Raw genomic sequence first — 27,030 nt, forward strand, 5'->3', positions numbered from 1 at the left:
TGTTTGGAGCTGCCTCGTAGGGGAAATCTGTTCGCCGCGATGTCGGGCACCCGGGCGGCGGCGGCGGCGGCGGCGGCGGCTGCGGCTGCGGCTGCTGCTGCTGCTGCTTCCTCCTCCTCCTCCAACGATCGCGCCTCTCGCCCTGCCGCCGGCGCTGCTATCGGCGTCGGTTTGAAGCGGCTGCGAAGCGAGCCGGGCGGCAACCGTGTGACGGTAGTGCTGGGCGCTCAGTGGGGCGACGAAGGGAAAGGCAAAGTGGTGGATCTCCTGGCCACCGAGGCCGACCTCATCTGTAGGTGCCAGGTGAGTAAGGGCTGCCCCGGGACAGAAACGGCAGCACCCCGACCCGTCTCGTGTTCCGCTACACTGGAGCCAATTTCCCCGCTCGTTTTTGCTGTTGTGGCTTTTAGGATGCACTTGTTCACTTGCGCAGGTGAAACGTTCCCTGGAATGTTTGAACACTGAGGTGGATTAAGGTGCAATGAAAATTAAAGAAACAAGGGCATATTGAAATATTGGTAACTACACAATTTTTGATTCTTATTGTTTCTTTTATTTCAAAAGTCCTTCCATTTTACTTTTAAAATTTCCTCCATATTGTTAGTGCATCCTTCCCCTGCGTTCTGCTCTTCAGGATATTGGATAGCCCATCGTTTCCAGCTAAATTATCCAGTTATGAGCTGTAACTGTACATGGGAGAGAAATTGATTGCCTGGTTGGTGGGCATAATGTATGTTTTCTTAAACTTTCTGGTAATTTCTCTCCCCCCCCCCATTACTAGGTAGTATTAATTTTCTGTTTTGTTCTATCCTGGCTCAAGTGCTAGTTTTGTTCAATATTTACTTCATTATTTTTATTTATTTTTTTTTCTACCTTGGAGTCTTGCCATTTCTCTGCAACTAATATTTCTTTTGGCCTTTCTTGTAAACTTCAGAGCAGCCTTGTGAAGTGGGCTAGTTTGAAAATGTACAATTAGTCTAAGGCTACCTCTGCACATAATGCACTCCCATAATTTGAACTAAGTTCATCTATTTTTGTTTTTGTCATTTACTTCCTTTTTTGTTTTGCCTTTTGCTTCTGATGCATGTCTTTCTTACCCATGTCTAGGATGAAGCTGCAATAGAAAAGGAGGGAGGCTTTTAAAATCTGGCTACAGACTAAATACCATCTGGGAAGTGGAGAGGGGAAACAGTTCTGGGTTATAAATAGAAATAGCTGATCCTTGGTGACAAATGACATAAGATCTGGAAGTACAGACAAGCATGATGAACCTACCAAAACTCTGTGCGTCTGGAGAATGGTGCATATGCCGGGGTGTCTGGTGACGGCTGTCTGCAAGAAAGGTTGAAGTTGAGCAGAGAAGCATAGTGGAGATTTATTAGGCATTGCTTTGGACTCATTAGCTTCGTGCTCCTGTGCCAACTTTGATCAACTTTTTGTGTGGGAAGTGTGTGTCTCTGAGCCCTTGGATCTTAAGGATTATATAAGTGTAGCCCCGGAGGGATGCTGTTTCAATTTGTCCTGCAGCCCCAGAGGAACTTGACCCAGACCTTTTCTCAGGCTGGCTTCATACAATGGGCTAACCAAACCAAATATATTCCACTGCAGCTTGGTGTAATTTCTAAGCAGTAGCTTGTGGCAAGACCTTGTACGAACATACCGGTATTCTTTTGTGGTTGAACAAAATGTGACTTGGCATAATGTGTGAATCCAAGCTTGCTGTAGTTTGCCTCATAGAGTTGTTGTGAAAATGAGTGTATATTGCCCTGAGCAGTTTGGAATCATTGTGAAAGAAAGATTAAAGATAAAGAACTGAACCCATATATTTTATTTCATAGTTTCTTGCATGATCATTTTTCACTATTACTAAAGCAAAGAGTGCAAAGTACCAAAGCTGACAGAGTATGTATGTATGTATGTGTAGGTGTGTAATGCACACATACGGCAGGAGTTTGATAATAAACATGACAACATTTCATCTAGTTCTGCACTCATTCTGCTTTAAATCAACTGGAGGTTCTCATAAACAAGTTAAATGTATTTTAATGTTTTTTTTAAATCTAAAGCACTTGTTCTGGAATTATTCTAAGGAACTGTATGAATAAGCTAATTCTGTCTTTCACCGCCCAGCAACATACCCTACAATATGCCTAAAGCTGAAAAAGCTTTCCTATTATTTTCTTTGATTCAAATTAGATACATGAAATATCTGCTTATATTCTAGAGATTGGTTCAGAATGTGAAGCTACCATGTGGTGATGGAGCATATGAAAAAAGTAGTTGAAGATTTTCTTCTGTGCTTTGGCTGCCATGAAAATTGCCAGCAATTCTGTATTTGTAAAGAAAAGTTATCATACACAGCATCTTCAAGGGCAACATTATGAGATTGCAGTAAGAGAGCACCTAGTAACCTTGCGTGATCTCAAAAGCTAAGCAGGGTCAGCCCTGGTGAGTACTTGGATCAAAGACAGACATGAAACACAAGGGCTGTAGGATAGACCAGGAAGTAGAAACTGTCCCTGCAGAAGGCAATGGCATCCACATTTTTATTTTTGACAAGACAAAGAAACCATGACCCATCTGTATAAGCCACTAAGAGTCACGCACAATGCATTTCATGTGCAATCTGTTCTTGATCTGTCTTTTTAGACAGCTGCTCTTAAAAACTGAGATGGGGGGCTTTGAGTATTAAGAACCATACTTTTTTTTTCAGGGGGAGCTGAGAGCTGGTGATGTGACAAAATAGGTGGGATTGAAACTCTAATGAGCAAGTATGGAATTTGGGGGGAGCAGAGGATTGTTGGTTGTCTACCTTAACATTTTCAGCAAGAAGGAAGAGTCCTGTTTTAAAATTTATGATACAATATTGAACCTTGGAATTCACTTTTAACTGCTTTAAGTCAGGGGTGCAAAAGTGATTCTTTTGAAAAATAGAAGTCTTTGCTAAGTAGGAAATCAGAAAGATAACGTCTGGCTAACATTCTGTTAAAAATATGCTGATTTAAATGCAGATTATTAGCCTAGCAGGTTTGAAAAGTGGTATGCATGATACTATTTTAAAAAATGACAATTCAAATGGAGGGAAACTGTTGGTACAAATGAAATTTAATAATTGTGATACAATTGTGTATCTAATGTGTTATCTACTCCCTCAAATAACTTTAACATTTCAAATAGCTCCAGAAAGAAAAATCAACATGAGAGAACAGTGTTGAGCAAAGTTAAAATTCCTAAATCTTGTAGGCTAACAATATAGATAACCCTCTTAGTCTACAGCTATAATCCATTCTTTTGGGTTCCACATTAGTGTAGAATTCATGGCCGAATAAGTGCATTTACTTGATAAATCTGATTGACCATAGCTGGGCTTTCTCTTTAGTAAGGAGACTGAAGTTTTATGTTTGTCTGTGGCTTTCTGAGGATCATCTGTTTGGACAATGTAGGAACAGATAGAACACTGAGCTGATATGGCTCAGTTCGTATAACAGTACGATAATTACTTATTATAAGCTTTTTAATGATATTCCAAAATCTGCAATCTTAAACTGACATGGCTTTATACAGAATGAATCAGAGTAATAAAGAATTGGAAAAGGAACCATGGGAGCAGGTCTGAAGTGATTAATGATGACTGTAATGAAAAAGTCATATGTTTCAACCTATTTCTTTTGTCTTTAGATATAGAAACCTTAATTTTGTTAGTAAAGCTAGAATGAATAAACATTTTGAATAACATACAACTATATTTTAAGCATTCTTATTTATTATGACCTGCCTTTACTTCAAAGTCTCAGAGGTTTCTCCTCGTGTTAGTCACATGTTGATTCTTTCTAGTCCTCAGGCATAGTGACAAATAACAATTGGCCCTTGTCACTCAGTGAATTTTATGACCGACTAGGAATTTATTTCACTGCCATCAAGCCCAATAGACCCTGGACAGCTTATAAAATCTAATGCAGAATTAAAACAAAAACAGACAAAACAAGACAGCTTGGATTAAAAACAGGCACAGTAAACCATGTCACAGCAGTCTCCCCCACCCCCAAATACATTAACCCCAGACTTGGGAACAGAGCCAGGTTTTAAGCGTTTTTCAGGACCCCAAGAGAACGGACACCATCTGTACTGCTGACAGGATGCTGTTCCAGAGAGCAGGGGCAGAAGCAGAGAAGGCTGGAATCTGAAAAGTAATGGAAATTCTTACCCTAGTCCTTCATTTGAAAATTGTGCATTTCACCAGAAAAAACATTCAAAGGTAAATTGGAATAATACACAACATCCTGAGATGTAGAGGCTTTGAACAAAGTCACAACTTCTGATTGGACCTTACATATTGTGCCTAGCCATGACCAGCAAGGTACGGTAGTTAGTTTTTTATAAACACTAATACAGTTGGGACACAAATCAAATACATAAATAAGTATTTTGTGTAAACATGTACCACCTGCTGCCATAATTGCACATGTACCGTGAAGTACTGCCCACATTTTATGGGGACTAGGATTACAACAATAAATGTGAATAAGACAACTTATTTTTAAAAGCCAAGTAAACTGATACAAAATAGAAACTTATGGACCTAGCATCTGTTAAGCACCTGCTTGCTCCAAGAGAGAAAAAAAATGGTGACATTGCTATTTTAAACTTGGTTTTCTCCTTGGGTATTTATGAAATTGCAGCAGGATCACCCGTATTCCATGAAAAGGTCAAGTTTAAAGTTACCAAACCCCTGTCGGAAAACAAGGTTGTCTTTTTTTTGTACTGCAAGCTCAGCTATGCGTTAAATCAGACATGTCAAACACAAGGCCCGAGGGCCAGATCCGGCCCGCAAAGTGGTTTCATGTGGCCCGTGAAGCCATCCTGGAAACAGTGAGGGAACGGCCCCCACTGCCTTGGCCCTGGCCCAGAGACCCTCCTTACGCCAGACACCCTCAGATCTGTCCCACTCCTGCCCAGGCCCCCATAGGCACCCTTGATGCGAACGATGTAGAGCTGGCCACGCCCACCCAGTAGGCCATATGCACTCTAGCCACGCCCACCCAGTAGGCCACGCCCACCCAGGCCACGCCCACCCGGCCCCCTGAGGGCAAACGCAATGCTGATGCGGCCCTCAATGAAATTGAGTTTGACACCCCTGCGTTAAATAAATAAAATCTAAGTCTGTTGTTCAGTGTAACAGGTGAAGCAGTCAAACTAAGAACAAATGACATTTGTTTTATCCTTTTCCTTGTTTTCTATGATTTGCAGGTAAATTAATAGCAAAATGTAACTACTTCAGCTATTTAATTCTCTAAGAAAGCAGAAGTCAGCAGAGTGGTGTTAGTACTGCTATAATATCAGAAAAGGAAATGGAAGCTTTTCGCAGCAGTTTTGCTAATGTCTTTTAGCCCTTGTGCTCTGTCATCCTGTAGCTGATATGAAATTATGGGAAAGAAATGAGAAAGAGCTTTTAAGTAAATCCTGAGTGTATTATCAGTATAGTCTTTTGATCTGACATGCAGATATAGAAGATACAAAAGGCCCAACTTATGAAATCAATCTGTGTGACAGTGAACAAATCTGGCCATTTGTTGGTTGATTTAAAACTAGCCATAGTTAAGTTGAGGTCTAGGCGGTTTTGCAGGTTTTAACCATTTAAATTTAACACTGACATTATTGTTTTGAGCTGACAGGACTTACAGGCAAGTTCTTTCAGGCCTTTTGATGAAAAGTAGTCACTATGGACCTCAGTTAAATATGTTTTCATTTAAGTGCATTGCACTTTGCTTAAATAAAATGTTAAAAGAAATATTTAATGGGAAATTGCTTCTCTCTCAAAAGGTTAATGGTAACACTATAAGGCCATGGCCTGATTTGTAGTTTATCAGGACACAGTTATGCCCTGGCAATGCCAGTCTTTCCATGATACAGTACTGTCCGCATCTTGTCCCAGCCCATGGATGAAATACCTTAAATTATCACAAGGTGTCCTGTTTTTAAATGCTATTTTCTTCCTTAAGTCATCATTGTTGTACCACAGCTTCAGGGTGGTAAAATCTGTAATGCTGTGTTGCAGCTAATCTTGAAACTGAAATAAGCTAACGTCTTGTGAGTGTGATCAAAGATGTGTTTGGGGACATTTCTGCTTCATTACCATATTAATTTGAGTTTCATTTAGGATGAATACTAAAGCGTGGTCATAGGTCAGCCTCCACTAGCCATCCTCTTTGCAGTATTCAGACAATAAGAGGTATCAGGTATCAAGCATTTTATTGCTTGTGATTTCCCCAAATTTTTATTTTATTTTATTTTTATTCCATTTATATCCCGCCCTTCTCCGAAGACTCAGGGCGGCTTACAAGCTTAGCAGTAATGTCAGTTTCAATGTCAGTTTCAATCACTATAATAGAAAAATATAAAAGAGCGAGTTTGGTCTAGCGGTAAAGATACCAGGCTAGAAACCAGGAGTTTGAGAGTTTGATGCCTTAGGCATGAAAGTTGGCTGGTTGCCTTTGGGCCAGTTACTCTCACTCAGCCCAACCTACCTCCTAGGGTTGTTGTTGCAAGGATAATAGGAGGAGAGGAGAGGATTAGATATGTTCCCCACCTTGAATTATTTATAATAAGAATAATGGTGGTGTATAAATAAATAAAAATTAAAAATAAACTTGGGCCACAAGTTACAGACCTGGTTGCCTATCAGCTAGTTGGTTTCAATTTATAGGACAAGCAAGAAGCTAGTTGCACAGTCTCTTTTCTGTCTGGAACTATTTTCACCCTATTTACTATCATATATCTTCATATATTATTCAAGAAACCTGGGTGATGCTCAAATGATGAATGGAGGAAAAGTAGATAAGCAGCCTAAGGACATAACATTAAGCACATCACAATAGTAATGGGGGACTTTAATTACCCTGATATCAACTGGGAGACAAACTCTGCACCAAGTGGAAGATCAAACAGATTCCTGTCAAACCTAGCAGACAACTTTCTCTCCCAAAAAGTAGGGAAGGGAACTAGGGGATTAGCCATATTGGATTTAATTCTCACTAAAAGAGATGAAATGATAGAAGGTGTCGAAGCCACAGGAACCTTGGGGGGAAGTGATCATGCAATATTGGAATTCAACATTCTGGAGGCACAAGCAATAGAACACAGCCAAACTAGAGTCTTGGACTTTAAAAAAGCTAATTTCAATAAACTTAGAGAGACCATGGGAAGAATTCCATGGATGAGAATCCTAAAGGGGAAAACAACTCAAGAAGCTTGGGAAATGTTGAAAAGTGAGATAATAAAGGCACAGTCTAGTACAATACCAACAAAGAAGAAAAATAACAGCTCTCAAAAGAAACCAGCATGGCTGCATAAAGAACTCTCTGATAAATTGAAAGATAAAAAGGACAAGTATAAGAATTGGAAAGAGGGGCACATAACTAAGTCAGAATATCAGCAAATAGCCCGTGCCTGCAAAGATGAAGTGAGGAAAGCTAAGGCTCAAAATGAACTAAGGCTTGCGACCAAAGTCAAAAATAACAAAAAAAAGCTTCTTTCAACATATAAAAAACAAGAAAAAAGTGAAGGAAATGATTGGTCCATTAGTGGGGGAAAGTGGCAAGAAGGTGACAAGCAATAGGGAGAAAGCAGAACTATTTAATTCGTTTTTTGCATCTGTCTTTACACAAAGGGAAAAAACAGTCCAACCTACCCAAACCAGTGCCATAAAAAACAGAATAGAAACGCAAGTTAAGATAGGCAAGAAAATGGTAAGTGAGCACCTGTCCAGCCTAGACGAGTTCAAATCACCAGGACCAGATGGATTACACCCCAAGGTTCTCAAGGAACTGGCAGACGTGATCTCAGAACCACTGAACTATATTTTTCAAAGATCCTGGAGCACTGGGGAACTACCAGAGGACTGGAAGAGAGCTGATGTAGTTCCCATCTTCAAAAAAGGGAAAAAAATAGATCCAGGAAACTACAGACCTATCAGCCTGACCTCAATACCTGGGAAGATTCTGGAAAAGATAATCAAACAACAAATCAGCGAACACCTTGATGCAAACAAAGTCATCACTAAAAGTCAACATGGGTTTGTCAAAAACAGATCATGCCAGACAAATCTTATTACATTCTTTGACCAAGTGACAAAATTAGTGGACCAGAGGAACGCTGTAGATATAATTTACTTGGACTTCAGTAAGGCATTTGATAAAGTAGATCACAACCTACTACTTGATAAGATAGAAAAATGTGGGTTAGATAGCATTACCACCAGATGGATTCGTAGCTGGCTGACAGGCCGTACTCAGCGTGTGGTCCTCAATGGAACCGCATCTACATGGAAGGAAGTGTGTAGTAGGGTGCCCCAGGGCTCTGTTCTGGGCCCAGTGCTCTTCAATATCTTCATTAATGATTTGGATGAGGGGATAGATGGGGAACTCATCAAATTTGCAGACGACACCAAGCTGGCAGGAATAGCCAATACTCCAGAAGATAGGCTTAAGATACAGGAGGATCTGGACAGACTCGAACACTGGGCACTATCTAACAAAATGAAATTCAATGGTGAAAAAAGTAAGGTTCTACATTTAGGCAGGAAAAATCAAATGCATAGGTATAGTATAGGTGGTACCTTGCTCAATAGTAGTAACTGTGAGAGGGATCTCGGAGTCTTAGTAGACAATCACTTCAATATGAGCCAGCAGTGTGCTGCAGCTGCCAAAAAAGCCAACACAGTGCTAGGCTGCATTAACAGAGGGATAGAATCAAGATCAAGTGAAGTACTAATACCACTTTACAATGCTTTGGTAAGGCCACACCTGGAATACTGCATCCAGTTTTGGTCACCATGATGTAAAAAAGTTGTCGAGACTCTAGAAAGGGTACAGAGAAGAGCAACCAAGATGATTAGGGGGCTGGAGGCTAAAACATATAGGGAACGGTTGCTGGAATTGGGTATGTGTAGTTTAATGAAGAGAAGGGTGAGAGGTGACATGATAGCAGTGTTCCAATATCTCAGGGGCTACCACAAAGAAGAGGGAGTCAAGCTATTCTCCAAAGGACCTGAAAGCAGGACAAGAAGCAACGGATGGAAACTAGTCAAGGAGAGAAGCAACCTAGAACTAAGGAGAAACTTCCTGACAGTTAGAACAATTAACCAGTGGAACAACCTGCCTCCAGAGGTGGTGAATGCTCCAACACTGGAAGTTTTTAAGAAGAGACTGGACAGCCATTTGCCTGAAATGGTATAGGGTTTCCTGCCTGAGCAGGGGGTTGGACTAGATGACCTCCAAGGTCCCTTCCAACTTTATATATTATTATTATTATTATAACATCTATCTCTGCTGCAGTACTACAACAAATTTCTGTCTTGCTGGCAGTAGATAGGTTCTTCACCAATAGTAATAAATGAAAAATTACTAAATATCTTATTTTATTTTTGGCAGGGTGGAAATAATGCAGGTCATACTGTCGTTGTTGATGGGAAGGAATATGATTTTCACCTCTTTCCTAGTGGTATAATTAATTCTAAGGCTGTTTCTTTTATTGGTAAGTATTCCATTCAGATTCATAAGATCCAAATATAAATTTATTCTTTAACTCAGCAACATTTATGTCTTATCCTTTTCAGTATGGAGGAATAAATCTGACTGAATTTAAATTAAAGATAAAATAACCTACCTTTTTATTTCATATTCAGATTTTGAGGAAACTCTGACCTTTTATCTGTGCCTTTTCAGTAAAAAGAAATGAAGAAATAGTTAAGATTCAGCACCACAAGTGACTGAAATTTTTTAATGTTCAAAAGAACATAGAACAGCTATTAAAAATCCCACTTCATGTCTAATTTTCATTCATATTTAGTTACATTTTGCCATTACAGGAGAAGTGGCCTTTTCTAAGCCAGGTGTCCCAGATGTGGACCCAAGTGATGGCACTATTAGGTGCATTGGCCTCTAGCTGCTGCTGGTAAATGCCAAGTCAGTGTAGAATAAGATTTTGTCCATCTATAATATTGTGATGGATAAATATATTTGCTAAGACCAAATTGGGCAATGAGAGAATATCAAAAATATTCTGAGCTAAGTTTCAGGTCCTGCAACACACTGGTCGAGCAGAAGGAATGGCTGTGATAGTACAGAGATTTTCTCAATATAGTACCAAAGAGAACTGCCTTGAAGGTGGCTGGCCACAAATGCTTATACGTGGAATTGAGCCACAGAGATAAACTGTGTTAGTATTGGTGTACAAACTAGTTAGAATCCAGCAGCAACCTGCATGAGTTTCTGGATGTCATCTCAACTCCTAATATTGATAATCTAGGAGGACCTCAGTCTCCTTGTCCTGAGAGAGGAATCTATAGAGCTTATAATTTTATGGGCTCCCTGGCAACCATGGACCTGTCCCATGTAATCTTGGCTGCACTATCCATGCTAGATATGGTCTTATATTTGAAGCAGACGAGGCACGATGTGAAGATGAAGGACTGTGATGCACCTGCAGTTGTCACATCTCATTTCTGGCTTATACTCAGATTTCCATGCTGTAACCTAAACAAACATTGCGGGGTGGGGAGGCAAGTGGTACTCTTTGCTGATCTCAAGAAGCTGAAAGCTTAGTTTAGATTCCCATAGGAATCTTTCTGTCATAGCAGAAAAGGAATGATGGTATCTGGGAAAGATGTTGGGAGACTGCGTCAAGAAATACTGCCAAGGGAATGGTCGTGTAAGATACAGCACAGCCCGCAAGTGGTGTGAGCCTTTGCAAAGTCTCACTTTGAGAGCTACAAAACTGATGTCAGTCTTGTGGGGAAAACAAGATAGAAATTGCAACAGGATGAGCTAATTCTACTTTATTGTAAAGCTACATTGACAATATCATGCAAGTCTGAAAGTACATGTCTTGCCACATCTCCTTTATAGTCCAAGAAACTAGGGAGGATCCCTTCTGAGCCTCTTGTCCTGCCCACTATCCAGTTGCAGGTTATGCTATCTCTTATCTGTCCATTCCTTTGACAACATATCTTGATCCAGGCTCCCAAGGTCTTTCCCACATACCATACAAATTAGGAGATACTAGATTAAGCCTGCTTCCAGAGGGAAATCTTAGAAAACATCAGAAAAAAATTCTAGAAGAATGGAGATTTGGATTAAATTGGAGTAGACAATAAATGGCTGTTGAAGATGGACTGTTAGTTATGGGACAGAGAAAAGTTGGCTGGTATGCCTAAAATAGCCTGGTCAGTATTAATACTGCTGAAAGCTCATCAGTTCCAAAAGTCCAATGTCCACAAAGCAATTTGTAGAAGTGCATTGAAGACCAGAAAAGGTTGAATGGAACTGGTGGACAGCCACTCAACCAATGCAGAGGGTATCCAATGAGGATGGCAGACTACGCCAAAAGATAAATTAAAGTCTTCCAGCTAGATAAACGCCAGCTGCCAGATTGTCTGAGAGACAGAGAAAAAAAAAGCTTTGTCATTAATCTCTGTAACACTTCGTTACAGGAGAAGGCAGAGACACACAGCAAAGTGCAACCTTATAATATGGAAGAGATCCTAACTCAATAGTCCATTTTCTAATTACCCCAATTAAAACTTTAATTAGAAAAGCTGAAAAAAACCCTCAACATTATTATGTCAGAAGAATTTGTTACAAATTCTTCTGACATAATAATAGCTGTGTTTGCTTAACGCTTATCTTTTTAAGGAGGAGATTTGATGTCTTGCTTTTACAGTGAAAGTTTTGTGTATACCTTTTAGGTAATGGAGTGGTTATACATTTACCTGGCTTATTTGAAGAAGCTGAAAAAAATGAGAAGAAAGGTTTGTACGTAATATTTTTCTTCAAAAAGAAGGGTTTGTTATCAATAATGGCACTTAACCTTTAAAATAACATTTAAAGGGTTATTGTAAAGTTTGAAAAACAGAAAAAATGGATACCTACCTCAGTTATAGACAAGAGGTCCAGGCTGAAAAAAAATAGAGATGGCAAGTTATATTTCCTTAAAAGACAGTTTTAGTGATTGTAAATACATCCCTGGTGATGAACAAGCTCTGCCCTATGAGGTTGTGATATTGGACCTGTGCATGCCACACTTTGAGTATTATTGCTCTAAGATGTTTTTCATCCTGGGTAACTGGCATGCCGGGCTAGCTGGGGAATTCTGGGAGTTGAAGTCCATACATCTTCAAGTTGCCAGTTGAGAAAGACTGCTCTAGATCAGAGGTGTCAAACTGCCAGCTCACGGCCCAGATGCATCATAGCGAAACTGCACCCACCCCATTGCCGGCAATGGCAAAAAAGTCACGATATGTCGTGCCATGTCACATGATGTTGTGAATTTGACACCCCTGCTCTAGATTGGTCAATCCTCTAAAGCAGGGGTGTCAAACTCACCATGTGATGTGTCACGACTTTTTCCCCACTGCTGGAGCTGGGGTGGTCGTGATTTTGGCATGATGCATCTGGCCCGTGGGCCGGCAGTTTGACACCCCTGCTCTATAGCCACATTCTTCTAACTGGTACACATTTTTTCTCATAGGATTAAGAGACTGGGAGAAAAGGCTTATAATATCAGACAGAGCACATATTGGTAAGTGGTATTCAGAGAGAAAAAACAAATCATATAACTTTTTCATATTGTTAATTTTATTAGTACTGGGAAGAGTTAATATTTTGAATCATTTTTGTATAAATCTTATTAAAAGTTTTAATGAGAACATAAAAACTAACACAAACTAATACAGCATGTCAGAGCATGTAGTCTTATTGCACGAGATAACCCAGGAGTAAACACAGTAAACAGTGGTCTATATTAAATAGTGGTTTATCTTACACTATCTACAATATCATACACCAGGAACAATATACATACACATGCTAATACAGCAGGATCCAACAAACCACAGTTACAGCAGGAAATGGAAGAGAGAGAACACATTAGCAGAGCCTTCCCTTTATACAAAGGCTCTTAAAGAGACATAGACCCTGCTGAGAGAACAAAGAAAAAGAAAAAAGAAATAAAGTGCATAAAAATATAAAAAGAAATTGAAAGAAGCTTATTAATCCTTTGCAGCAAATACAAGTATGATTGCAAAGTTATCTTACTCTATGATTACAAAAAAGCTTTTTCAATTATCCAACATTTTTCTAATCCTGAAAACTGCAAGTTATAAATGCATTTTTCTGTTTCATGCAAAAAGTCTACAAGAGTTTTCCAGTTAGCCATAAATATAGATATTGTCTTTTCTCTAATTAAAAAAGGTAATTTAGCAATCTTCATATCTTTGTATATGAACAAGTAATTCTTATTTTAATATATTTGACGCAACAGATGGTAAATTAAAATTAAGGTTGTTTTGGCGTCATGGGCAATTTCTTTATTTTGAAGCACAATGCTGCTAACAATTACACCAGCTTGATTCCTTCATTGTTAGAACATTAAAAGCATAATTATATGAAATATTTAAAAATCAAACTTTGTTTTTTCTCCCTCAATCATCTTCATGCGCGTTTTCCTCTGCTATGCAGTGTTTGATTTTCACCAAGCAGTTGATGGACTTCAAGAAGTGCAGCGTCAAGCACAAGAGGGGAAAAAGTAATTATATATCTTGGTATACTTGAATTCTGCTACTAGATGTGGCATAAGTCTGGAAAGAAACCATATAAAATGCAATGTAATGCAATGATTCTGTTACTTTTTTTTGGCTGTTCTTGCTTAAAATATCAGCTTACAAGCATGCATGCACAAATGAGTTTTAAATGTTCAAGAGTCACAAATGGTATAAGAACACTCTGATCCCTATGTATGTCATGCATATATGTCACATGAACTGTGCCTATATAAAAGTGATGCACCAGTAAAAGCCGTACAGCCAGTATCTGTTCTGAAGAAAATGAGTACGCTTTACAAGCAGTGCATGGTGAGGCAGAGCAGGTGGTAAGGTTTTTATTCTGTAGAGGACTTGAATGTCATTCTACGTCTGATGCCCATATTTATTTATCTTGCTGCCTTCTTCCTATCTATATATGGTGCTCTGTTGTAGAATCTGCACTTTAGAACATGGCAGCTCTTCATGACACAGCACACGGTCTTGCTATTCTCTCTTTGTGAGAATGATAAAGCTATGGGCACACTAATATAAAATTTAGACAATGAATCATATATATATGAATCATTTTATATATATATAAATCTTTCCTGAAGCAAATTTAATGACATAGCATTACTGCCCTGATTCTGTGTGAGAATCTCTTCAGGTTTGTTCAGTTATAGTACTGCCACTGCTGAATTAGTATTATAGTAAGGTCATAAAAGTTGAACAATGAACAAAAAGGCACCTTTGTATTAGGGATTTGGATTCTAAAAGTATTTCAAACTGCCAGAATCAGCCTCAGATGATATTAAAATTGATTATGAGGTGACATGTGACACAAATGGATCATAGAGTAGAAAAATCTCTTATTATTAAAGCTGGTTACGTTGGTATTTACTGATATAGTCACTAGGAATAAATCCCTACATTGTATCAGAACTGCACATGGTAGGGGGAAAATCAGTTCTGAGTAAAAGATTGTTCATACTCAAGATTATTGGTAAACTTTTCCAATGTTTTGCGAAAAGATGATATAGTTACTGACATGCTTTTTTTCCTTCTAGTTGACCACAGTTATGTCTCTGTGCTGGAGGTTATATTTGATAGGTCACTGAGCTGGAAAATGATAGCCAGTTAATCTATTTAGAACAACCCTGAAAAAAACTGGCAGTGAAGTAATGAAAGGAAGCATCCTCATAGCAACCTTGGCACACAGTACAGTATGGAAAAGTACTTGTACATGCATAGCTTCTGGTCGGGTTCAACTAATCAGTATGTGGTAATATAGCTACTGCTGGATTCCCTAAAAGAAGGACATTGTAATCTTTGAGACAATTAGAACTGCCCAAACATGGATGAGTGAAGTTTGGAGGATGTGCAGTCAAGAGGAAGAATACCTTACAAAGAGAATATATCACTCAGTAGCCTCAAAGAAACTGAGGTTGGGGGCATTACACTTTTCCAGTTATACTGTATTTGTTGTTTCCCTGGGTTGCCTTTTGCCTGAGAATCTTCACAATATGAATGCCTGAGAATATAAGGAAGAGAAATATTTCTATTTGTGTAATTTATTTAAAACATTTGTATAACCATTTTTCTTAAAGGCAAAACTGTGGACTCACCATATAAAAACAAAACAATGTATAAAACAATAAAACAAGATATTTAAAAAATAAAGACCACTAAAACCAAGATTAAAAAATGTGGTGCCAAAATTGCACTTTTAATTTAAAAGAGATAGCTGTACACCCCTTTCTTGTTCCTGATACTTCTTTATTTGCTGCAACCTTTCAATTGGCAAGTTGAACTTTGACTTAAGTTGGGGTTGATCCTGAGATACTGTCACTTTATTTCTTTTAAAGAGAAGGTGAAGTTGGTAGTTGATGGAACATGAGATAATATTGTAATTCCAATTATACCAGTCTCCCCCAATGTGTTGGATTTTGGCAACCCCCTTGACTTCCAAAATAATATTGCTCAGTGAGACAATCTGTGCAATCCTTACAACTTTCTTCTATTCAAGCATGAAAAAATAGTGTTTTTTTCCCAATTTTGTTTGATTTCTCAAAAGAAAAAAAAGCTGTATAATAAAAAGAGGGTCTCCTGGATTAAATGTTTTCTAATGCATGCTTGCATGCATGCACATCCAGACTATACATTTTAAACAATTCCTATTACAAGACGTGTTGAAATATTTGTATTTCTAAATAACTGAATAGTTCAACAATTGATTCTACTCAATTGTCTTTTGTCTCTAGCATTGGCACTACAAAAAAAGGAATTGGACCAACTTATTCTTCCAAAGCTGCACGGACAGGACTTCGCATCTGCGATCTTCTTTCAGACTTCAGTGAATTTTCATCAAGGTATTCTAGTTGACTGCACAGCAAGGAACCTTTTGGATAGGAACTTTTTGTATACTCTTAAGACACAGAAGGGAAAGTATGTGTGTGTGTGCTCTCTGGGGAACTGTGTAGATAGTTGGGCGTATATTATTGAAAATGAACCGGATTTGGAGAAATATTTCTTTGATTGACTTTAATAAGATAAATTCTGATTAATGTCATGGTTCCAACAGATGAAACTCTTCAAAAGAACTTTGAGGTATTATTTACCTTAAAGAATCTTTTATTTGAGAAACAAAGTATCGGCACTACTTAAAAACCTGTTGTTTGAACATAAAACCTGGGCTTCATACTGTACATCTTTCACAAAATATTTTTTGCCTGTGATTTGTAGGGAAAAATACAGTTTAAAATGACTATGTACACAGTGTATGCTGCTAACTGTTGATGTTTTGCAGATTTAAAAATTTGGCTCACCAGTACAAGTCAATGTTTCCTTCTTTAGAAGTTGACATAGATGGGCAACTAAAAAAACTAAAGGTAAACCTCTTAACATTTCCATCTGGAGACTTTGGATTTTAAGGTTGGGTTATCTTTCCAGGAAAATGTCATGATTAATGATGATGGTGAAAGCTTCTGAGATGACTAGAACTAGTGTCATTATGATTGGATAAACTCCTTCACCTAAAGAAGAATTTATAACCTTTTGGACTCAGCTGAATATTTTTGTCCTATATGCAATTACAGGTAGTCCTCAAACTATGACCACAATTGAGCCCAAAATTTAGGTTGCTAAGTAAGAATTTGTTAAATGAGCTTTACTCCATTTTATGACCTTTCTTGCCACTGTTGTTAAATGAATCATTGAAGTTGTTAAATTAGTAACACAGTTGTTAAATGACTCTGGTTTATCCATTGACTTTGCTTGTCAGAAGGTAGTAAAATGTGATGACATGATCCCGGGACACTCCAACTGTCATAAATGTAAGACAGTTGCCAGCAATCTGAATTTTGATCACATGGCCATGGGAATGCTGCAACGGTTGTAAGTGTGAAAAAGTCATAAGTCATTTTTTCAGTGATGATATAACTTTGAATGGTCACTAAATGAATTGTTGTAAGTCCAGGACTATCTGTAATTATGAGAGATAACTGTTCCACTCTAAAGGGGTCAAACTTTTCCAACCATCTTCAGATTCTTAAGTGCCCAAAGTCATCCAAAAAAATCTGACAAGATAGTGCCATTTATTCTTCTGCAGATTAAACTGGCAAAACTTCAAAATTTGTCATGATAAATATAATCAATCTTATTCTTAAAGTGTCTAACCAGCCTATCACAGTTAGCAACCTGTCTGTATAATCAATTGTCTCAAAACTGTGATTTTCTGGTTTGGCTTCTGATATGCTTCTATTCTTAACTTTCAGCCAATATAGGAGAAATAAAGTAATTTTTTATATATATGGAATATTGCAGGGATATGCTGAAACAATAAGACCAATGGTCCAAGATGGAGTTTATTTTATGTATGAAGCACTACACGGCCCTTCAAAGAAAATTCTGGTGGAGGGTGCCAATGCAGCACTGCTTGATATTGATTTTGGTATGTCAGTTTGTACATTGTATGGTTTTCTATCTAGATAGAAATCTGTGTAATAAATTATTTTGTCTGTGCATGTAGATATGAGAAGGGTTAGATTATTATTTAATAAGTAAGATGCATATTGATGAGAAAGAATAATGCATACAGATGAGAAATAAAGTACGGTATGTCTTTCTTGAAGCCTACTGGGAGAAATGGTGGTTAATTTACCCTTTCATACACTCTTAAACGTGCATATTTTGCATGATCGTGAGTCCTAATCACGCAGAGAGTAACTGAAATTGATGGTGAGCATATTATAACTATGACTTAATTCGGGTCCAATCATATCAGAGTATCCCAAAGTGCATCTTGTTTAGGGCTCAATGTGAGAGAACATACTACCTCTTAGAATCCAAGTGAGTAAAGATTAGGAGCCGAGTTCCAAGAAGGAATTTTGTGCTGTAGAGATGTGCTTTCTTCTCAGTTTGCTTATTAAATCATTTGTTTAATTTGTTGCCTTCCGGAACCAAATGTACAGCATCATCTTATAAGCACATAGTTATTCCTCATTTTACAGCTGTAATTAGGACTGGCAACTCTGTTGCTAAGCCTGACTGCACCAACTCACAACAGCAGTTGCAATAATTTCAGTTGCCGTTGTTAAGTGAATTCTGCACAGTTAAGCACAATGTCACATGATCACCATTTGCAACCTCCTCCTGGCTTCCCAGTTGACTTTGCTTGTTGGAAGTCAGCAGTGATGCTGCAACCATCATAACTGCAAGCTGCTTGTCAAGCACCCAAAATTGTGATCATGTGACGGGCTATATAACTGTCGCCAGTATGAGGAAAAGTTGTAAGTCTCCTCATTGAGCACTGACATAATTCTGAACAGTTGCTGAACGGGTGGGTGATAAGTGAGCACTACCTGCAAATAGATGTTAAATGTAACAATATTTAATACTATAGAAGATCATAATGTGCTTGATAAACCTTCTGGACTATGCAGATTTCTCCAGCACATGTTCATGTGATCTCCTGATCTTTAAAGTTCTTTAAGAAAGTGATATGTTGAACAGCTGTTCGAAATAAAGCGCACTTTTTTTAAAGCAGAATGTATCTAATTTTTACTTTTTACTAGGCACATATCCTTTTGTGACATCATCAAACTGCACTGTGGGTGGTGTATGCACTGGGTTGGGCATTCCTCCTCAGTATATTGGAGAGGTTTATGGAGTGGTAAAAGCCTACACAACAAGAGTGGGAATTGGAGCCTTTCCAACTGAACAAATAAATGTAAGTTTGCTATTATAATTGAAATAGTACAAATAAACTAAAATAAGCATAGGACAATACAGACTTGAGCATTTTACAGCCCTCAGGCCACATCTGGCCCTTTGTCTGTCCCTATCCAGCCCATCTGAGGTCAGTCGGAAATTAGAAAAAAAATGTAAATAAGCGCACCACAGGGAGCAGGAGAAGCTGAGTCTGTCTCTGAAGTCGCCATGCACTTCTTCTGTCAGCTGATGGGCAAGGAAGGGGGAGGACAGAAAGCACTTTTCTGTATCTGTGCAGCACTCACCCCTTGCCTGGAGTAGCCTGAGGAGACAACAGCAATCATCGTTTGGGGGAACACAGGCTCGTCCAGCCACCACCACCTTGGTCAAAGCGAGGCCTTGCGGGCGAGCAGGTGGAGCATAGCCAGGATCTAGCAGGAGTGCAGCGGTGGTGGCAGAAGAGTGGCAGCTGGGCCAGTCTGGTCTGAGGTCAGGAGAGGTGAGGCAAGGCTCTACATTTCCACCTCCCTCAAAATGTTGGTTCCAGCGGCCAAAGTCACCAAGAAGGAGCTCAACTCTAACCACAATGGGGCCGACAAGATCTCCAGCAAAGAGCCACAGGAAGCCTATTGATTTGAACCTCCACAACAATCCCAGTTTCTCATATGGCCCCTTGGGAAAATTAATTGCCCACCCTAGGATGTTGTAATGGTCCTGTGTTAATACATGCAAGCTACAGTTATGCCAATCCCAAACTTTATTATAAAATAGAAAATGTGCAGATGGTAAAACTTGCTCTCCCAAGTCTTAATTTTATTTAAAATGTGATTCCCCACCACCATCACAGCTCCATTCTATAGCATGCTTTCAAAAGTCTTGTTACAAGAGGCATCCTGATCTGAATCTAATTTAAGAAACTTTGTCAGCACCTGAATAAACTCTGATTCTCTCAATTTGGAGTTCTTAATTTGTTTAAAATTATTTTTTTACTATAGCTCATAAATGCCACTGAAATAGTGGATAAAGTAGTAGAATAGGGTAAAATAATCCAGTGTCACATGGAGTATAGGTGGGACACAAATTTAATCAATAGTCTATTGGGGGGAAATGAGCATCATAGAGAACTGCACCCCAAATTCTGCATTTAGGATTGAATTAAAAATACACAGTACTCTAAATCCAAAATATGATTTTAATGACTAAATGAGGATTGGATTTTGCATTCTCTCCTGCTTTCTTATGTACGTTTCTTTCATGCATATATTAAGTGCTTTGATATATACATTTACAAATGCTATAATCTACAATTATTACCCTACATCAGGGGTAGGCAACCTCGGCTCTTTTATGACTCATGGACTTCAACTCCCAGAATTCCTATGCCAGCCAAGCTGGCTCAGGAATTCTGGGAGTTGAAGTCCATGAGTCATAAAAGAGCAGAGGTTGCCTACCCCTGCCCTACATCAATCATGATTTGGAATAAGTTTCTAAGTCTGATTTTAGGGCTAAACACCAACCATAATGTACCAGCATGGAACTGGAATCCAACCCCAACTAATGCTAAATGAAGGAAAAAACGGCCTTTTGGAAAATTTCCAAAGACAATTGGAAAATTGTCTGACTTGGTGTACCATGTTGAACATCCTTTGACTTCTAAATGATTTTTTAAAAAAAACATGTATTTTTGACATGACATAGTTCAGTTACTAATGGCTTTTGACACTTAGCTATGACCACTATTCCAATCTCCTGGGTATCTTTGTCTCTGGTAGGAAATTGGAGACCTTTTACAGTCACGAGGTCATGAATGGGGTGTGACTACTGGCAGGAAAAGACGTTGTGGCTGGCTAGATCTTGTCATTTTGCGATACGCTCATATGATCAACGGATTTACTGCGTAAGCATCACAGATTTTGACCTACACTTGGAACTCATAACTTTTTGCCTGGTGGAGTACAAATATGTAGGTAACATTATAATTAGTCTAGCAAAGTTATATTTTATATTATGATAAAAAACACAGTAGCACCTTATCCCAAAGAAAATAAAGATTTTCTTCAGTGGGCTTAAACTTCTTGGGTCAATAGTACTGTTCAATAAACAGCAGTCATTTAGGAGCTATAAAGCAGAACGAAGAAGGAAATAGAAAATGATGTTTACATGGTATATACTTGCTATTTCTGCCTGAGCATAAATTTTTGCATTACTGTTTGGTCTTGCAATCTGAAATATATCAGGAAAGGGATACACAGTGGTGGGATTCAGCCAGCTTGCACCACTTCGGCAGAAGCGGTAGCTAATTTTTTGTTGCCCAGGCCCAGAATGGACTTCTGGAAGCGGCATCCACACAGAGAACTGGTTGTTCACATATTTGAATCCCACCACTGGGGATGCACAATGTTTATTTTAAATTCTGACTGATATGGAATGGCGCTCAGCATTAACTAAAATTAATGGAAGTAAAGATAAGCCAAGTGATATCTATGATTGGCCTATAAATTGCTCTTAACATAGGTTCTGAATTCTTGAAACTTAAAAAATAAGTTTGATATCTGTGGATTGCTCAGTTTTTAAAATACTGAACATTTAATTAAGTGCCATACCTAAATTCTCATCATTTGTATATAGCTAAAATTTATTGTATGATACATACCTTAGTATTCAAAATGCTTCTTAACATGTACAGTATATTAATTTAAGCTTTATGTGCCTTGTAACATTTTTTTCTGTGATTACTTTAGAACAGAACATTCATGCTGTTGGGATCTCCCATAAACATAAAAACAGGTAGAAGGGATTCAAGGAGTTGTTGGATGAGACTAATATCTGTCTAATATTTTCTGGGCAGTTTGGCATTGACAAAACTCGACATTCTGGATGTCCTTGACGAAATCAAAATTGGTGTGGCCTACAGGCTAGATGGGAAAAGAATTCCATACTTCCCAGGTATGTTATTAACTGAATATGTTATTTTGAACTAGGCTGAAAAGTTTAATTAGGTCAGGAGTCCCCAAAACACCAGGACACAAAACTGATGAAGATTTTGCTGCCCATTTCCATTTCCCTTCCAATTTTTTTACATCCTTTGGAAAGGATAAAGAAGGCTTCTAAATAACCACATGGCTGCAGCCCTTCAAAAATTTTAATTTCCAAGAAAGTCTTAGAACTCATACAGAAACTGCGGCTGGACTTCACAGCATGCCAGTTTCCCTTTAAAAAAAAAATTTGTTTTTGTAAAACTCTTTAATAATAAAAAAAAATATCTGAAAGGCATTTTAAAAGGACATGTGACACAGAAACCTGACAATTTTCAAAGGACAGGTTTGTATGTGTGCATTTTGACACCTTTGTGCACGTTATGTTAATAATTAAGAGCCGAGAGGATCAAGTCTTCACCCCCTCTCTTTTATCTCTTAACTATTACAGAACTTATATATAACCAGTGACATCGCCACTTCTGCGAACCAGCCTACAAGCAGACTTCATATTAGTAAAATGAGTGCCAAAAATTTTCTCCATTATTTCACTAAAGATACTTCTATACAAATAGAAAATTGTACAGTTATTCTGTCTTTCTGAACTCAATAAAATGACACCAAAATGCTGTGAATAAAGTAGGGCAATTATTCGGTAAAGACCTCACTTGGTTGTTCTATACAATCTGATTTATTCTAAAAGCAAAGAAAAAGAGTTTTTGAGACCAATGGTCACTAAAGGAGCGAACGCTTCCAAGATTAGGTTAAAGCTTTGTCTATTATGTTTTTAAGTGTAAATGCTAAATAATGATTACATGTTTCTTATAACCTGAATAGTTGCTTTTTCACTTTTTAAAGCTAATCAGGAAATATTGCAAAAAGTGGAAGTGGAATATGAAACAATGCCAGGTTGGAAAACTGACACAACTAGTGCCAGAAAATGGGAGGACCTTCCAGCTAAGGCACAAAATTACATTAGATTTGTGGAAAACCATGTTGGTGTGTCGGGTATGTATTTTCATCATTACTGCTCTAACAGAGTTTGCTATGTTTATTAAGTTGTACACAAAAAGCTTCTTGCCAATTAGACAAAGCAGCAGTTTTCCGGGGATTGAGATAGATTAGTGGTCCTATTGCTGAAAGAAAAATTAATTAGAATCATTGTCATGCCTTTGTGAAACTAGTATACGGTAGATTTCTTGCTCTGCAGATATTCCAAAGGTGTTTAGTAACTGCATATGATCCATAACTGTTCAACTTTAACTTAATCCATCTCAGTATTGATGGCATTTATTGGAAGAGACTTGCTGATTAAATAATACCACTGCTAATACTTCACTGCCTAAGGATTATATAATGTGTTTTGCCATAGTATTTGAACAGCAGCAGTGAAACAAAATTGTCATATTTTAAAAAAATAATATATAAACAATGCTATTTTTTTTGCTGCTTCCTGCCAGATAATAAACAACTTTTATTACATGGCTACCTTAGAGCTAATTGCTTTTGAATTTGGATTCTTTAATTTACCCTCTATAACCTACATGGATAATCCTCAATTTAAGACTATAACTGTGCCCGGAATCATGGTCATAAATTGTGGTGGTCATTAAGCGGGTCACAAATAACCATGCTCAATTTTACGACCATTTTGTGGTGGTCATTGAATGAATGCCATGGTTGTTAAGCAAGCATCACGGTCATTAAGTCTTCCCCAAAGGCCATTTTTCCCCAGAAACTGGAAATAAAATCCAGAAACTAGCAAAAAAAAAAAAAACAACCCCACCAAAAATCATGACCATGAGATGCTGCAAATGGCCATAAATGTGAACCAGTTGCCAAGTGCCCAAAAATGCAGTCCTGTGATCGTGGAGGTTTATGTACGTGGCCACTGAAACTTTGAAAATGGGTTGAAAGTAGCTTTGGGGAGGTCCATTGTAACTTTGAATGACCAGTGACCAGCTGTTAAACAAGGACTACCTGTAATATATTTCATTATGTTATTTATTCACTGAACAATAGTTTCTAATTATTTCTCTTTTATCTCTTCAGTTAAATGGGTTGGAGTTGGGAAATCAAGAGAATCAATGATCCAGCTCTTTTAAGGGCTTATAGAAGAGCTGCATTGAGAAAGGGTTCAGCTGATCTCTTCTGATCCCAGACTAAGATGAAGGAAGATGCTTTTAAAATCAAAATTACCTTTCTAGACTATGATTAGAAAAGAGCAATTGCTCTTATTTTAAACTATTAAAATGGCTTGGAAACTACGTAAAAATAATTGGAGTGAATTGGTTGAGGAGAATCTTAAGATGTCTATACTACTAAAACTCTCCTGTTTGTTTGTAACTTTCAACTGGGCGAAATGGTGCCTCATAGGGGAACCATTTTTTAATCAATGTGCTTTAAGTGGGCTAACTTAAAGAATGCATCCAAAGCTCAGGACCCATTACTCCCATGGAATTGAAATTTGGCAAAAGTGTGACCATTTCAGTGCCACCACACTGTCATGGTCGAAGCCATATGATCATCGTTTCCAATGCTCCCTGCCAGCTTCCCACAAGGAAACTCAATAGGAAATTAGCAGGTAATTGGAAGTCACTCTTACTCATGGTCATTCTGTTTCTCTGCTGGTAAAGAAATATACCTGGAACAATAACCCAGTAGTTCACAGGGTGTCTAGTAAAACACTTTTTAAAAGTGTCAAACTCATATGGAACTATTTTTTGAAACTTCTCTATCAAAAACAATCATTCTACCACAGTCCCATTCTTATGCCAGGAAATGGTGAGATATGGATATATGTTATTGAGAACAAGACTACCTAATGGTGCACTTAAAAGATAGTAGAACTAAGCAACTCCTTTTAAGTCTGGAGCCAAAGCAGAATTATCTTGGGCTCTGTATTTCTTATAAACATTCTTCAGATATCAAAACACAAAGGGAAGCAAAAGATGTTTTGTGTCACAGGAGGAGGCAAGCCAATACCCGAAGTCACTTGTTGGCAGTGGTCAGAGTGGATACAGAACCTAAGATATAGATCTTCCCTTCATTCAATATTTTCTGGTAGTGCTCCACACGAAGCCTTCAGAAGTTCTGTACTTTCAGCTCATTATATGTTAAGCAAGAAAACAAAGAAAAGGCAAGTAAACAAACCTACAGCAATGAAAATGTATTTTAAAAGACAATAGCAAAATACTATCTTGCAGTATATCACTGTGAAGATGCCATCTGTAACTTCACTTTTTTTACTATGCTCTCAGGTCATATTCTTCACTGTTGCTCATTACTGCTCACCTGACTTTTAGCAGAAAATAAGATTTCTCCATCGCTCTTCAGAGAATAAGTAATTCAAAATGTTAGTCTATCAAATTCTGGTTAGTAAACTATTCTGGAGCAAACCTTAAAAATAAAGTGACTGTTGACAAATGCCAACAAAATAAGTAGCATGTGTAAAGGAAGTGTTCTGGCTGCACATCTGGATTGGCAGCATGTATACATTAATACAATTTCAAAGTAGCATTCCTGAGAAATTGGGGGTCACTTTCAATCTTTTATGATGTACCCCTTCATTGAAAAGGGAAACATGCAGCAAAGTGCCAAATGCTGCTCTTTTAAGATCACTATTTTCAATAACAAAGGCAGTTGGGAAATGAAAAAAGGAAAGCATTTTCATAAAATGTAGTATATGTTGTTTTCTCTTCTATTTAATATATAATATAATATATATATAAAGTTGGAAGGGACCTTGGAGGTCATCTAGTCCAACCCCCTGCTCAGGCAGGAAACCCTATACCATTTCAGGCAAATGGCTGTCCAGTCTCTTCTTAAAAACCTCCAGTGTTTGCTGATTTTTATAGGCCACCCAGACTCGTGCTGTCTGAATTGGGTGGTCACATTAATGCTAATTAATACATGACACACTTGTTAGCGCACTTGATTTGAAAAATTGTCAGTTTGCGTATACCACATCATAAATGTTTATTTTGCTAGTTAGGAGTAGGACCACCATCATCATAGGACTTAACAACAGTTCCCATATGGATGCTGATACCTTGGGCAATGATTGTGTATGCTAAGTGCATATTACTCCCTTAGCTGAGATATTACACAAGTGAATATAAGTATTAAAAAGTCTAAAGTGTTTGAGTGAGAACACATAGCCAAGTGTTCTTCTATTTTTTTCTTTGTAGCTCTCACGTTAGATAATGTACAGTAAAATATAATCTTTTTGGAATACTTTGTTCCTAATTTACTGGGAATGTAGTCTTTTCTTAGAAACATAAAAAATGATGGAAATTCTCTTTCCTGCTGATCAGTAGCAGTTTTGTATACAGGCAATCATCAACTTATGAGCACAACTGAGACCAGAATCCCAGTTCGCGCAATCCTGAGTGAAGCGGTCATTAAGAGAGATGCTCACATGACTACTTTGCTCAGTGATTGCAATCCTGGTTCTGCTAGTTATGATCATTAAGCAATTGCACAGACCATTAAGCAGAGCACCAGCAATAGGGCCCACTCCACCATGCCCAGGAGACCCAGGCTCTCTCCCTGCCCCTCTATGCCTTGTTTGCCTTTTTCTGCAGCTTCAGGCACACCCAGTTGATGCAAGGAGCAGCATTCCTCTACTGAGACTACCCTCCATCATTCTGCAGGCAGGCCCCATTCTCATAATATTTGGAAGGCTCCCTCCAAATCATGCACTTTGGAGAAGGGGCCTTCCAAATGATCACAAGAATGATCATGGTTGCTAGCCTTCCTAAGCATTCCAGCCTTCCTATGGCTAGACAGCTAGCAAACGCCACGGTTCTGGAACTTACAAATCTCTCTTGTCTTCAGAATGGTGGCAATTACTGGAAAGAGGGCTAGAAAACTAGCAAAGCCATAGTTCTGAAGGATAAACAATTTTCTAGCCTTCAGAACGATAATGATCGCTAGTTTTCAAATCAGCATCCACTGGGAGAAAGGCAAAAGTGAAGTCATGATGTCATAGTTCAAATGATACACATTATATAGTGTATATAGTATCATAGTGATGTTATGGCACATATCATCATGACTTGTATTTGATGTATATTCTTGGTCAATACCTCTGCCTGCTCCCTACACTAACATGATAGGGTCCTATCTAGAGAAAGTAACCCATCCTTAAGGCCCAGGAAAGATAAAGTTCTTTAGGATGCCACAGAAATCTTGGTATTTGCTGCAATATAATGCTCTGTTTACTAAGAATTCTGTGTGCTTTTGCCTAGACAATGTTAACAAGGTATC

The 27,030-nt window shown here is 38.2% G+C and overlaps 1 protein-coding gene across 2 annotated transcripts; it reads left to right on the forward strand.

Moving 5' to 3' along the window:
• On the forward strand, nucleotides 1-25,459 carry ADSS1 (adenylosuccinate synthase 1). 2 transcript variants are annotated; one of them, XM_081312972.1, is made up of 13 exons: nucleotides 1-303; nucleotides 9,429-9,531; nucleotides 11,744-11,806; nucleotides 12,526-12,576; nucleotides 13,515-13,581; nucleotides 15,838-15,945; nucleotides 16,383-16,464; nucleotides 17,399-17,525; nucleotides 18,649-18,803; nucleotides 20,557-20,681; nucleotides 21,633-21,730; nucleotides 22,618-22,767; nucleotides 23,812-25,459. In XM_081312972.1, exons 1-13 carry the CDS (start codon nucleotides 40-42, stop codon nucleotides 23,862-23,864), a joined length of 1,446 nt encoding a protein of 481 aa, XP_081169098.1. In that variant the 5' UTR covers nucleotides 1-39; the 3' UTR covers nucleotides 23,865-25,459. The 2 variants fall into 2 exon arrangements, with proteins under 2 accessions (XP_081169098.1, XP_081169099.1); XM_081312973.1 differs by having other exon boundaries at nucleotides 173-303; nucleotides 11,744-11,814; nucleotides 12,533-12,576.
• Nucleotides 25,460-27,030: the final 1,571 nt, after the last annotated feature.

This window comes from Vipera berus (assembly GCF_964194415.1).
Source record: "Vipera berus genome assembly, chromosome: 1".
NCBI lineage: Eukaryota > Metazoa > Chordata > Lepidosauria > Squamata > Viperidae > Vipera > Vipera berus.

Bases quoted from the DNA above. Each gene is read 5' to 3' on its own strand.
- ADSS1 (XM_081312972.1), top strand. From the start codon at position 40: ATGTCGGGCACCCGGGCGGCGGCGGCGGCGGCGGCGGCGGCTGCGGCT. The intron at 18,804-20,556 runs GTAAGTTTGCTA...TGTCTCTGGTAG, and splicing joins TTCCAACTGAACAAATAAAT to GAAATTGGAGACCTTTTACA. The intron at 20,682-21,632 runs GTAAGCATCACA...TTTTCTGGGCAG, and splicing joins ATGATCAACGGATTTACTGC to TTTGGCATTGACAAAACTCG.